The 12,880-nt window shown below is 41.3% G+C and overlaps 1 protein-coding gene across 1 annotated transcript; it reads left to right on the forward strand.

Moving 5' to 3' along the window:
- The first annotated feature begins 250 nt into the window (after window positions 1-250).
- Window positions 251-3,635, forward strand: LOC148352582 (C-X-C chemokine receptor type 4-like). Its single transcript, XM_088352457.1, has 2 exons — window positions 251-414; window positions 2,098-3,635. The coding sequence occupies exon 2, from the start codon at window positions 2,109-2,111 to the stop codon at window positions 3,228-3,230; it is 1,122 nt and encodes a 373-aa protein (XP_088208583.1). The 5' UTR covers window positions 251-414; window positions 2,098-2,108; the 3' UTR covers window positions 3,231-3,635.
- Window positions 3,636-12,880: the final 9,245 nt, after the last annotated feature.

Below are 12,880 nucleotides of genomic sequence, written 5' to 3' on the forward strand. Positions count from 1 at the left end.
CTCCAATCTACTAAACCGGCCCCCGAGAGAATGATTGTTCTATCGTGTGGCCCTCCTAGTTTAAAAGAGTTTGACACCCCTGGATTAAGGGCTATACAAATAAACATGACTTGAATAGTAGGCAATTTTGCAACCACCGGCGTGCGTGCGTTAAGGAAGTAAAGGATTATGCAATCGCAAAACCAAACGTGTATTTTTACTTCATTGAAGCGGTTTGAGAGAAAAGTTTCAGAGAGCGTTGAATGTTTATAAAGTCCACCCGCATTTGGAACAGAGGACCCCGCCTCCTTAATGGGGGTGGTCTAGGGGGGGAGGTGACTCTATTAATGAGAGAAGCTCAGGAACACGCTGGTTTGATGCGCACTCCAATTGCACTCGGGAGGTTCCACACTGACTTGATTTCTTAACTTGGTGGTGAGTTTCTTGTTTTTTTAATCCCTGAAAAAATGTCGTTTTATTCTTGCAATGTGCAGAAAACTCTTTTATTTGCAAGTTTATCCTCCACTTGCATGTTTCTGATCAAGTTACGTGCATACCTGCCAATTTACACGTTTTCCACGTATTTTAATAATATTTTTTGCTTGATTTTTTTCAAAAAAATATGGTGCTTGGTATACTAACCTACACTAAGTAATGCAAGTAGGGAAATAACTAAGAAATAATTGTTTGTAAAAAAAAACCAGACTTGTTTTGCACTAATCCCACTCGTTTTTGTTGTGTTTTGCTGTGAGTAAATAGGGGCTACGTTATGTTTGTACGGTGTACTATCAGGGTTGGGTAGGGTACTGGATTACTTTCAGTTTCTTTTGGATTACTCCGATACCAAAAATGCTAATAAAAGACAAAAGAAACTAAATATGAATAATAGGACTCAATTTTGTGCAGGCTTGGGGAGTAACGGAATACATGGAACGGCAAAAATGATGTTGGCAAGCTGTTTGGATTTATTTTGTTTCTGTCGCATTTGATGTTAGTTTTGCCAGAAATCAAAGCCAGGAGAGAAAGCTTACCACGTGTTGTGAGTCATCATTTGATTCATATTGAGTTTCTTTTGTCTTTTATTAGCATATTTGGTATTGGAGTCATCTAAAAGTAATTGAAAGTAATCCAGTTAAAGTAACCCTGTGCATACCTGTCAATTTACACGTTTTCCCCGTATTTTAATCAGATTTTCTTGCTTAATTTTTTAAAAATATGCTGCCTATTATAATAACCAACGCCAAATACTGCAAGTAGGGAAAGAACTAAGAAAGAAGCTGAAAGAATTGTTTGTAAAAAAAAAAACAACTGACTTGTTTTGCACTAATCCCTCTTTATGTACGTTTTGTTGTACATAGTCTTGCTGTGAGTAAATTGGGGCCAGGTTATGTTTGTACGGTTTATTATTTCTATTACTGTAGAACCGCGGTTCTCGACCATAATCCGTTCCAGAACCCTGTTCGAAAACCGATTTGTTCGATCACCGAAATCATTTTTCCCGTTAAAAATAATGTAAATCGTTTTAATCCGTTCCCACACCCTGAATGTTTAACGTAAAGCTAACCCAGGCTAATCGTACGTCCGCTTTATCGTAATCTTCCGTACGAAAGATTACGCTCACATGAACGTGTAAAAATTTTTAAAAAAGGATAAAGAAAATAATTGTGAATAGGATTTCTTACCTTTGTGGTGGTCAGCAGAAGGCGCTCGCACACCTCCTTCATATTTTGCCATTATTTCTTTCTTAAATGCAATAGTTGTACGCACTACTTTTCCTTTTTCACTTATAGCAACTTTGCTGCTTGCACTAATTTTCTTCGGAGGCATAATAAGGGGCTAAAACACCCGTACGCCGCTCAGCATGGCATCCTAGCGTACGCACTCACGCATTACCGGCGTTCGAACTCCGATTTTTTGACCGAACAGCGAAGCAAGAATTTCTCAAAATTTTGGGTCGGACTCCGATTTGTTCGCACTGAGAGGCGTTCGAAAACCGAGGTTCCTCTGTATATAAAAGTGGAATTGTGATCCTTAATAAGGGTGAGGTTGGTAGCTAAGAGAAAAATCCAGATTCCATTAAGATCATATTCTAATTGTATTCTTCTATCGATCCATCAGGCTGCGCTGCCATGGCCGTCTATATCTTCCCCAACATTTCTGACAACTTCTCCGAAGAGTCTGGAGACTTCGACTTGGACTTCCAGGAGCCCTGCGGCCGAGCCCTCAGCGACGACTTCAAAAAAGTCTTCCTGCCGACGGTCTTTGGGATTATCATCGTTCTTGGCGTCATCGGCAATGGATTAGTAGTCATCGTGATGGGCTACCAGAAAAAAGTCAAAACGATGACCGATAAATACCGGCTGCATCTGTCGGTGGCCGATCTGCTGTTTGTCTTCACGCTGCCTTTTTGGGCTGTGGACGCAGCCCAAAACTGGTATTTTGGGAGTTTCCTCTGCGTTTTTGTGCACATGATCTACACTGTAAACCTTTATAGTAGCGTCCTCATTCTGGCCTTCATCAGTTTGGACCGCTACTTAGCTGTAGTGAGGGCAACAAACAGCCAAGCTACGAGGAAGCTCCTGGCGAGTAAAATCATCTACGTGGGCGTGTGGTTGCCCGCCGCCGTTCTCACCGTACCTGATCTGGTTTTCGCCCGGACTCAGGACACAGGGTCATCCAATTTTCTTTTCATGACGGACGGGAGCATGCAAATGGCCGATTCCAGGATCATCTGCCAGCGCATCTACCCCCAGGAGAACAGCCTGACATGGATGGTGGCCTTCCGTTTCCAGCACATCCTGGTGGGATTCGTGCTACCCGGCCTCGTCATCCTTATCTGCTACTGCATCATCATCGCGAAACTGTCACAAGGCGCCAAGGGCCAAGCCTTGAAGAAAAAAGCCCTGAAGACCACCGTCATCCTCATCCTGTGCTTCTTCTCCTGCTGGTTGCCGTACTGTTTGGGGCTCTTCTTGGACACACTGATGATGCTCAACGTAGTGCCGACCACCTGCGAGCTGGAGCAGGCGGTGGAGAAGTGGATCTCCATCACAGAAGCTTTAGCATACTTCCACTGCTGTTTGAATCCCATCCTGTACGCGTTCCTGGGAGTGAAATTCAAAAAGACCGCCAGGAACGCGCTGACGTTGAACAGCAAATCCAGTCAGAAAGCCACGCTCATGACCAAAAAGCGCGGGCAGATTTCTTCCGTGTCGACGGAATCGGAGTCTTCCAGCGTTTTGTCAAGTTAACGCGAATCCACCACCGAAATGTGAGACTTGAAAAAAAGCTTTAATTCAACATGTTACTACAAAAAATGCATAGGTTTGAGTGTTTTCGTTTTCCTCCAGCTTTACGGTCGTGTTTTGTAAAAAATGTGAGGTTATTTTTGGGTCGGGCATAGAATGTCATTACTGTGAGGGATGTAGCTGCTTCTGGAAACTTGTAAATAGGTTTGACGAGTGTTGCGTTTCCGCACTTAAGTTGTGTATTCAAAAGCTTTTATTTATTGTTGTCGTTCACACTGGAAGTTTTTGTATTGGAAATATAGCATGCTGCTTTTTTTTTAACACTTTCAATGGTTCCTTCTTTTTTAGTTGTGTTACTGTATTTTTTTGTTGTTCTTACACCAAAATAAACAAATTTGATGCTTCTTATATTGATTTTCTTGCCTATGTTTTTACTCTAGAGCAGGGATGTCAAACTTGTTTTGGCTATGGGGCCGGATCCTGATTCAGTTCCCATAAAATGTTCAGCTCATCCAAGTTTTTCAGTATTATGCTTTATCATTCGGCATACTAGAATAGTCTACCCTACATCTCTAAATTTGAATGAGAAGGGATTTGTTTCTCAAACAATAAGGAAAAAAATGATTGGTTTATTTTAGCAGTTGAGTGGATGCAGTTTTACACCTGAACCAAAACACCACGTTATACAAACTCAAGTGAGAGCTATAAAAATAATGTAATGTTTGCCTTAATTGAAATGGGAAAAAAATGATTGGTTTCTTTTAGCAGTTGAGTGAATGCAGTTTTACACCTGAACCAAAACACCACGCTATACAAACTCAAGTGAGAGCTATAAAAATAATGTAATGTTTGCCTTAATTGAAATGGGAAAAAAATGATTGGTTTCTTTTAGCAGTTGAGTGAATGCAGTTTTACACCTGAACCAAAACACCACGCTATACAAACTCAAGTGAGAGCTATAAAAATAATGTAATGTTTGCCTTAATTGAATAGGGAAAAAAATGCTTGGTTTATTTTAGCAGTTGAGTGGATGCAGTTTTACACCTGAACCAAAACACCACGCTATACAAACTCAAGTGAGAGCTATAAAAATAATGTAATGTTTGCCTTAGTTGAATAGGGAAAAAGATGATTGGTTTATTTTAGCAGTTGAGTGGATGCAGTTTTACACCTGAACCAAAACACCACGCTATACAAACTCAAGTGAGAGCTATAAAAATAATGTAATGTTTGCCTTAATTGAATAGGGAAAAAAATGCTTGGTTTATTTTAGCAGTTGAGTGGATGCAGTTTTACACCTGAACCAAAACACCACGCTATACACACTCAAGTGAGGGCTATAAAAATAATGTCATGTTTGCCTAATTTGAATTAAACAAACTAACTGTTTTAGCAGTGCATGGGCCATAAGGTTAGACTACATCAGATCAAACTGCTAGGTTAAGCCTATTCAAGCTGAGAGTATATCTTTTACTACCCTTTAGCAACCAGAGAGAGCATTTGGTTTGCATTATTTTCCAAAAGAAATCAATTTTGGTAGAAATGACCTAGAGACTCGCTTCTTTTTTCGACATACCCAGAAATTTAAGGCAGGCCTGGTTGAATCTTGCAGATCCGGCCCACAGACTGCCTGTTTGACATGCATGCTCAAGAGGCTCTCGTTCCCCCCCAGGGAATGAGTTTCCAGTGTGTGTTTGTATATGTTGGTGGATGGAGCTGAGGGGGTCTCCCAACACAAATGTCCCCCACCCAATCGAAATGGCAAAGCAGAAGGTGGGCTGTGCTAACCCTGTAATTGAGAGAACATCTGTGCACTTTTATCCTAAGCAGTCCTGACTCCGATGTTAAGAGTCCTCCTTTATAATTAAAATCCATATGGCGCAGTAAGAAAAGGGAAAAACAAATTAAGGCTCCACTTTGACCCCATTCATTATTGTCCTTTTCGCACTGAACTTGTATACAAGTGTTGCACCGTTTAACCACCGTCAATAGATCTGTTATCCCTTTTGTTCTCTTGACATAGTGGTTATAAATTATGAGAATGCAAATGAGCAGTCAAATTCTTTGTTGGGTATTCACACAATGCATTATAACAGGACTCTCTAACCGTTTTCAAGCTGAGAGCTACTTTTTGAGACCAATTAGCACAAAGGGCACCCAGATTTTCTGAAATGACAATTTAGCCAGATGGCCTTCTAACCTAGCTTAAAAGTAGGTTCATAGTTAGTTAGCTAGAAAAGTAAATATTTAAAAAACTAAAAGAGTCAAAAACCCAAAATATAGCCAGATAGAAAGCTCAAAAAATAAAAAAGCTAGCTAGAAATGGGGCAAAATTTAGCATGATAACAAGCAAAACAGGATAAAATGTTGGCTAGAAAACGTAAAAAGCTAGCTAAATAGCTTGCAAAAAAATAGCACAAAGGGCACCCAGATTTTCTGAAATAGCAATTTAGCCAGATGGCCTCCTAACCTAGCTTAAAAATTGGCTCATAGTTAGCTAGAAAAGTAAATATTTAAAAAACTAAAAGATAGTCAAAAACCTCAAAAATAGCCAGATAGAAAGCTCAAAAAATAAAAAAGCTAGCTAGAAATGGGGGCAAAATTTAGCATGATAACAAGCAAAACAGGATAAAATGTTGGCTAGAAAATGTAAAAAGCTAGCTAAATAGCTTGCTGAATCGCTGAAAATGAAGATTGCTAGCTACTAAGCTAAAAGAGTAGCCAGATGGCTAGCTAAAAAAAAACTGCAGACGTTTTGCTCATTCACTTAAAAATATAAACCCCAAATATTGGAATTTAGCTTGTTGTAATTCCTGTAAAAATACATTAAAAAAAAGACGAATAAACACAATTCTTTTAGTTCTATTCTCCTAATTATTTGCTTAAAAATAGTTATCAATACTTGAATATTGTTTAAAGCCTGCGAACATTTGAATTTCTAGAATAAAAACGTATCATGTTATAACTGTGTTATTACTATGTCATTATCTGTGTTATCTGACTCCATTAACCAAACACAAACTTTATTCTCCTAACAATGCATGCTCGTTTCTTAATTTTAGGGAAAAATATTGACAAGAGACAGGCATTTTCACACGGGGTCAGGTATATTTTCTTAAAGTATTCAGCTAAGTGAATTCGATCGAATTTAGCCGAATTATTGTCGAATTATTCCAATTAGTCTTTGTCGAGCCTCCCATCTCTCGTGTCTGCTCCCGTCTCTTTCGTCTTTTTTGGGGCGGCAGTGGCTCAGGAGGTAGAGCGCCCGTCTTGGGATCAAGAGATCGCAGTTCGAATCCCGGCTCCTCCGTGTTACATGTCAAAGTGTCCTTGGGTAAGACACTGAACCCCTAATACCCCCCATAAGCAGGTTAGCGTCTCACATGGCTGCACGGCCGCTATTGGGAAATGTGAAGCACAATGTAAAGCGCTTTGGGAAGTCTTGACTTGAAAAGCGCTAAATAAATGCAGAACATTTCATTTCATTACCAGGTAAATTATAAAAAATAGGGTTGAATAGACTCAGTCAGGGGCAGCACGGCGGCGCAGTGGTTAGCGTGTGTGCGGCACAGTTCAAGTCATGGGAACCTCCTGCGTGGGTTCAAATCCAGCTCCAGACTTCCTGTGCGGAGTTTGTATGTTCTCCCCGTGCTTGCGTGGGTTTCCTCCGGGCACTCCGGTTTCCTCCCACATTCCAAAAACATGCATTTCAGGTGAATTGGCCGGTCCAAATTGTCCCTAGGTGTGAATGAGCGAGTGAGTTGTCTGTCCCCGTGTGCCCTGGGATTGGCTGGCAACCAGTTCAGGTTGTCCCCTGCCCACTGCCCGATGATTGCTGGGATGGGCTCCTGCACCCCCGCGACCCTACTGAGGATAAGCGGTGCAGCTAATGAGATGAGATGGGAGACTCAGTCAACTAATACAAATCATTTTACGAGAAAATCAAAATGAACCGGCACTGGTGAGCTATTTTCAGAACAGGTCCGCGGGCACCTCAAACTGTCCTTAGTGGGCACCACGTTTGCGACCCCTGCATTATAAACTATTGATTCTTTTACAGGCCTTGACACACTAGTTAGGAAGTTTTTCAAAACGCAGTAGTAAAAGAGTGATGTTCAAGTTGGAGACTAAAGGAGGTTGACAACAATAGATATGTAAAAGAACCGACCCGGCAAACGACTGCTGCGCAATGCATCGTCGGCCTTCCTTTGAGCCGACCGATGGAGGTGCATTTCCATTTCTTTACATGCGAAAAAGTGTGAAGTGCCGCCATCGAGTAAATGCTTAATGGATGGTTGCGGCTTCTCAGAGTGAAACAGGATAAAACCAGAAGGAGGTTCTTAAGTTGGAAATGTTCCCAAATGACTCAGGATTTGCATAAGACCTTGTCCGCCTTGCAGCCGGTGCGGGGAGACATCTTGGGTTAACATGTCCTCGTGTTCATCCGAAGCCTTTTCATCTGCTTCTTTCCCCGTTTAAGTGCATCAGCGTTTGGCTGAAGAATCACATTTTTAAAAATTGTTAGGGAAAAAAACTATATTACAAATATAGCGTTTACCAAATTGTTCAAATTAGTTATCTGACTCCATTAACCAAACACAAACTTCATTCTCCTAACAATGCATGCTCGTTTCTTAATTCTAGGGAGACAGGCAGTGGCTCAGGAGGTAGCGCGCTCGTCTTGGGATCAAGAGATCGCATTTCGAATCCTGGGTCCTCCGTGTTACGTGTCGAAGTGTCCTTGGGTAAGACACTGAACCCCTAATGCCCCCAATAAGCAGGTTAGCGCCTTACATGGCTATTGGGAAATGTGAAGCACATTGTAAAGCGCTTTGGGAAGTCTTGACTTGAAAAGCCCTATATAAATGCAGATCATTTCATTTCATTTCATTTTCACACGGGTGCAGATATATTTTCTTAAAGTACTTAATTAGTCTTTGTCAAGCCTCCCATCTCTCATTTCTGCTGCCGTCTCTCACGTCTTCCGTCTTTTTGACACGAAGGGGCACCTAGTCGCCACCTCCCCTCCGAAAGGTGCCGCCACGTCTAAAGGAAACTCATATCAGCTCAAAGAGATGCTAAGCGTTTATCAAAACAAGGCCTAATTCCCTCGTCAGCGCCCCGCTATCAAAATTCCCCAGCCAAAACACTCTACACTTGGAACGGCGCGACCTGTCCTCGAACTTCAGCCTCCTGTGAAAAATCTTCATTGCATTCAATTACTGTAATTTGTAAAATCCCTTATAGTCCAATAAATAAAATATAAAAATCCTTCAACATATAAATGCATTGGTGCATACAGGTAGATATGGGAAAAAGCTTGATCTCATAAAGGACATGCACATGGAGTGGCGTGGATCCTTGTCAGTCTTTTTGGGGTTTGGCTTGGCATTTGGGATGTATTTGAAACAGTCCTATTCTTACTTTCACCATTTTAATCCTGGAATAAAAGAAAACCGAGAGCACCGGCAGTTTGTGTCTTTGATGCAGTTTCTATTAGCTCATTTATGATGCACGTGCAAGTAAGTGCATTTTTTAAATTCCCTCAAATTAACTCTTCTTTTTTCATCTCGAGGTTTGGGTTTGCATTTGAACTTTGCTTGAAGCAGGCCACTTTTTACTTTTACCATTTTCAATCTACAAGAAAAAAATATGGACAAGAAAAAAAAATGGACAAGAAAAAAACACACACAAGGGTGAGCATGTTATCACTCTCCTGCACTCTCTAGCCCTGTGTGTAACCAGCTTTTCTTAAAGCAAGAGGAAAGCAGAGAGACACGGTCTAAAATAGAGACAATATCTTAAGCCCAAGCCCAACCTAAAATCCAGGTTGTCCCTGTTCTTATGTCATGTTGACGAAGAAGGAAAAATAGGGAGAGAGGGAGAGAGCGTGAGAAACAACAGCTGGTTTACCCCTGCTGTATCATAAATGTCAATTATTATGTTGGGGTTTGGGTCAGGTTTCTCTCTTGCTGGTTTTTAAAAATATATATCCTCCCATCGTTGTTCTTTGTTTCCTATTCTTTGTGTTGTGAAGATCTGGGCAATATATTTGACTTTCTCTCGTGCAGCCTGCGTCACCATGTCCTGAGTCCTTACTAATGAAATATGAAAATTGAGGTTTCCCCGGGCTGAATCGGGCTTTAATACCTAGTGCAAAATACATTATAAAGGCTCCTCGAACTCTGTTTGGCTTGGTAACACATCCTTAACAGACAAAATATTTAACTTTCAACTTATTTGAGAACACCTCAAATGATGCGCCCCATTTTTACAGACAGAACAAAAATACTGGTGAGCTAACATTTATCATTAGCGATTTTGTTGAATCCTAATTCATCGTTCTTACTGTTGGGAATTCAATATTAAAATGTACTGTTTACCAAATTGTTCAAATTAGTTGTCTGACTCCATTAACCAAAAACAACCTACATTCACCTAAGAATGTGCACTCGTTTCTTGATGGAAAAGATGGACAAGAGACCGACTTTTCCACCGACCGGGGCAGATGTAATTTCTTGAACAATTTAACTAAGTAAACTCCATCGAATATGGCCGAATTAGCCGAATTAGTGACGCTCAAGTCTCCAGCCTTTTTCTCTCGGCACACGTTTTTCCGCCAGCTGCTATGCCGGCTCCTCCCATGGGCGTGCAAGGGAAGCCCCCCCCCCCGGGCTTCACCACTTCCTCGCCGAAGGACGTAGCGATGTCTGTCCTTGTGCGTCTGGCCTTCTCCGTCAGCACTCACAGGAATTCTGTTGTCAGAAATATGTATGATGCATTCCACACAGCCTAACCTTCTAATGTACCTTGAAGAAAAAGAGTCAGTGAATATCTTGCATTAAACTCAATAAATGTAACTTGTATTCAATCGTATAATATCTTTTTTTAGTCAAATGTATGAAATCCTTCAGTACTCAGCACAAATATTTACATTGTTATTTTGCACACTTGTGCTTTTATGTACTGGCACTAAAATTTGTTTAGAGTTTAGTTTGACAGTGGGCATCCACTGGAAGTGACATTAAAATAGGTTTTTTTCGGTTTGTTGTTCACACACCATCTAGAATTTTTGCTTGCTTAATAAAGCAAAATGCGTGTATGCATGTTTGAGTGCACACAATTCCAATCCACTTAAAACAAGGAAAAAAACTGGGTTCTCCTCTCATACATAATTCAAGAGATGGTAAGCACATACATTTGTCTCTGTGTTTTGCATGGTTAAAGGTCGTAGGTGTATGGGTGAAAGGGTAAAGTCGTTGGAACACAAAGCAAACAGTTCTAGCCACCTGTGTGAATCCCGACCCAGACTACAATCTGTGGTGCACACAAATAAAATACAGTCTCTCGCCTGAAACCTTCAAACCTTTAACTATCCTCCAACTACAGAACCATCAGTTTCATCAGCCATGCAAGTATAGTTGCGCTATAGGTCCTACTGAAGAGACTGAAACCACAGGCTTAAAACATCCTAGCCGAACGACAGGCTGGTTTAAGGGAGGGAAGGAGCACCACGGAACAGATATTTAATCTGCGCATCCTATGTGAGAAGTTTCAACACCAAAGAAACCTCTATTCAATTTGTCGATTTCAAGAAGGTGTTTGACAGGGTATAGCAAGCTGCTTTATGGGCCAGCATGCGGAAGTACAACATGGGCCAGAAACTAGTTCAGACCATTGAACAACTATCTGGCAATACCAACAGTGCAGTACTTATCGGCCAGGGCTAGCTTTGGTCCAGTTCCTCCTGTAAGGACATGCCCCCTTGCAAGGTGAGACATGTACTGCTCTGGATTCTGACCTCCTGGGTGGGGCGGACCCCCTGTGGTGGAGTTGTGTCGCAACCTTTGATGCGCAAATGCTGATAAAGACTTGAGCTTGAACTAAACACAGTATTCTCAGAGACAGACAGGTGAAGAACGACAGACAAAGGCGGAAAGACAGACATGGAAAGCAAAATGGAAAGACATGAAGAAAAACGACAGACACAGACAGAAAAACAAAGACAAAACAGACAAGGAAAAACTGAGACAAATTTGATTCCCGGCTCCTCCGAGTTAAATGCCGAAATGTCCTTGGGCAAGACACTTCACCCTTTAATGCCCAAGAAAAGCAGATTCAATTTCCACCTATGTTCCGGTCTGGAGCCTTCGCTCTGAAAATATTTGTCTACTACTGATCCCAAGAGCCAAGAAGAGATCCGCAGGTTCGAGAGCGTTCTCCATTCGGGCCCCGTTGCTGTGGAATGCTCTTCCCCCTGAGATTCAATCTGCAACCTCAGCGGAACTGTTTAAATCTAGGCTTAAAACACACTTCTGTTCTATAGCATAAGAATAACCTATATTTTATGTTGACAATATCTGTGTATTATTTGTTATTGCAACATCCATTGCAGCCTGGAAGGGGGATTACTTCATGTGCGGTCCCTTCTCAAGGTTTCTTCATTTTCCTCATGTTGAGGTTTTTGAGTTTTTCCTTACCCTCATGTAGGTTTTAGATCAGGGGATGGTGTAATAATAGTCTGTGGTTTGCAATAATCTGTGGTCTGTGCAGCCCTTTGAGACTCTTTGTGATTAAGGGCGTCACAAATAAACATGACTTGACTTGACTTTACTTCACTCCACATGTTTTGACATTGTTTGGTCATTTTCGGACATTGCAAAACGGAATTCTGAGCAAACGTTGCATACACTACCATACGGACAACATTCAATAAGGAAAAGCGAGGTTTTGGACTTGAGTCATATTTGGGGTGACAACGCTCGGCTTTTAACATCCATGAATACTTCCGCAGACATGAATCCATTGCGTGTGACATCACCTTTCCTCTTGTGCGCACCCGGACCGGATTAAGTCGTTGGAAATTTCAACACCATCAGATTTCACCTAAAAATCATAACTGAGCATTAAACTCTGCAGTGTGAACGTAGCCAATCCTGGTGGATTATTTCAAAGACTCATTGTAAACATGAAATGAATGGAAGATAAATACAAATATTTGCCTTGGGATGAGCGACCTGCTTCACTAAATAGTTACATTGTTTGGCTGGAAGAGCGAGCAGCAGGGGGACTGCTTCCTGCATCGATATCTCATGTGGTCAACAGTCTGAGAGAAGCTTTGATGAGCCCCCTCTGTATTCAAACTAACATTGCTTACATTGAAAGCTGAGCTCGCGAAGCTCTCTTGATATCTCAAAGCCCCCGGTGCACCCTGAGAAAGGATAGAAGAGGAAGGTTCACAGAAGCATACTCGCCAGCATTACCGTTTTATGAGTTAGACGACTGTTATTCGCCTTCCCATTTTAAAATTTTTATTTTCTAGTTCAAACAGCAAAAAATAATCTTGATTTGAGATGAGTATTTTAGTCTATGGCTGCTTTTTTCTTGAAGCTCTTTGTAAAAAACGCCCCTTTAAGCTCATCAGTGACAAAAACTAGCTCTCACCTTCAAAAGGGTTAGTGACCCCTGCCTTAAGGGCTTTGTGCTTCTAATACTCTTAAGATTCGGATTCCCATTACTTTCTTGATGCCTAAGGATCAGGGTCAAAAATTACTACATTTTTGACTGAGTCACTCTGGGTGATATTACATTTGTCAATGTTCAGAACCGTTTTTGAGAACTAGTCACGGCATTTAGAAGGACCAATAGCTAAC

The sequence above is a fragment of the Urocampus carinirostris genome, chromosome 14 (genome assembly GCF_059441175.1).
Source record: "Urocampus carinirostris isolate Australia breed hairy pipefish chromosome 14, RoL_Ucar_1.0, whole genome shotgun sequence".
Taxonomy (NCBI): domain Eukaryota; kingdom Metazoa; phylum Chordata; class Actinopteri; order Syngnathiformes; family Syngnathidae; genus Urocampus; species Urocampus carinirostris.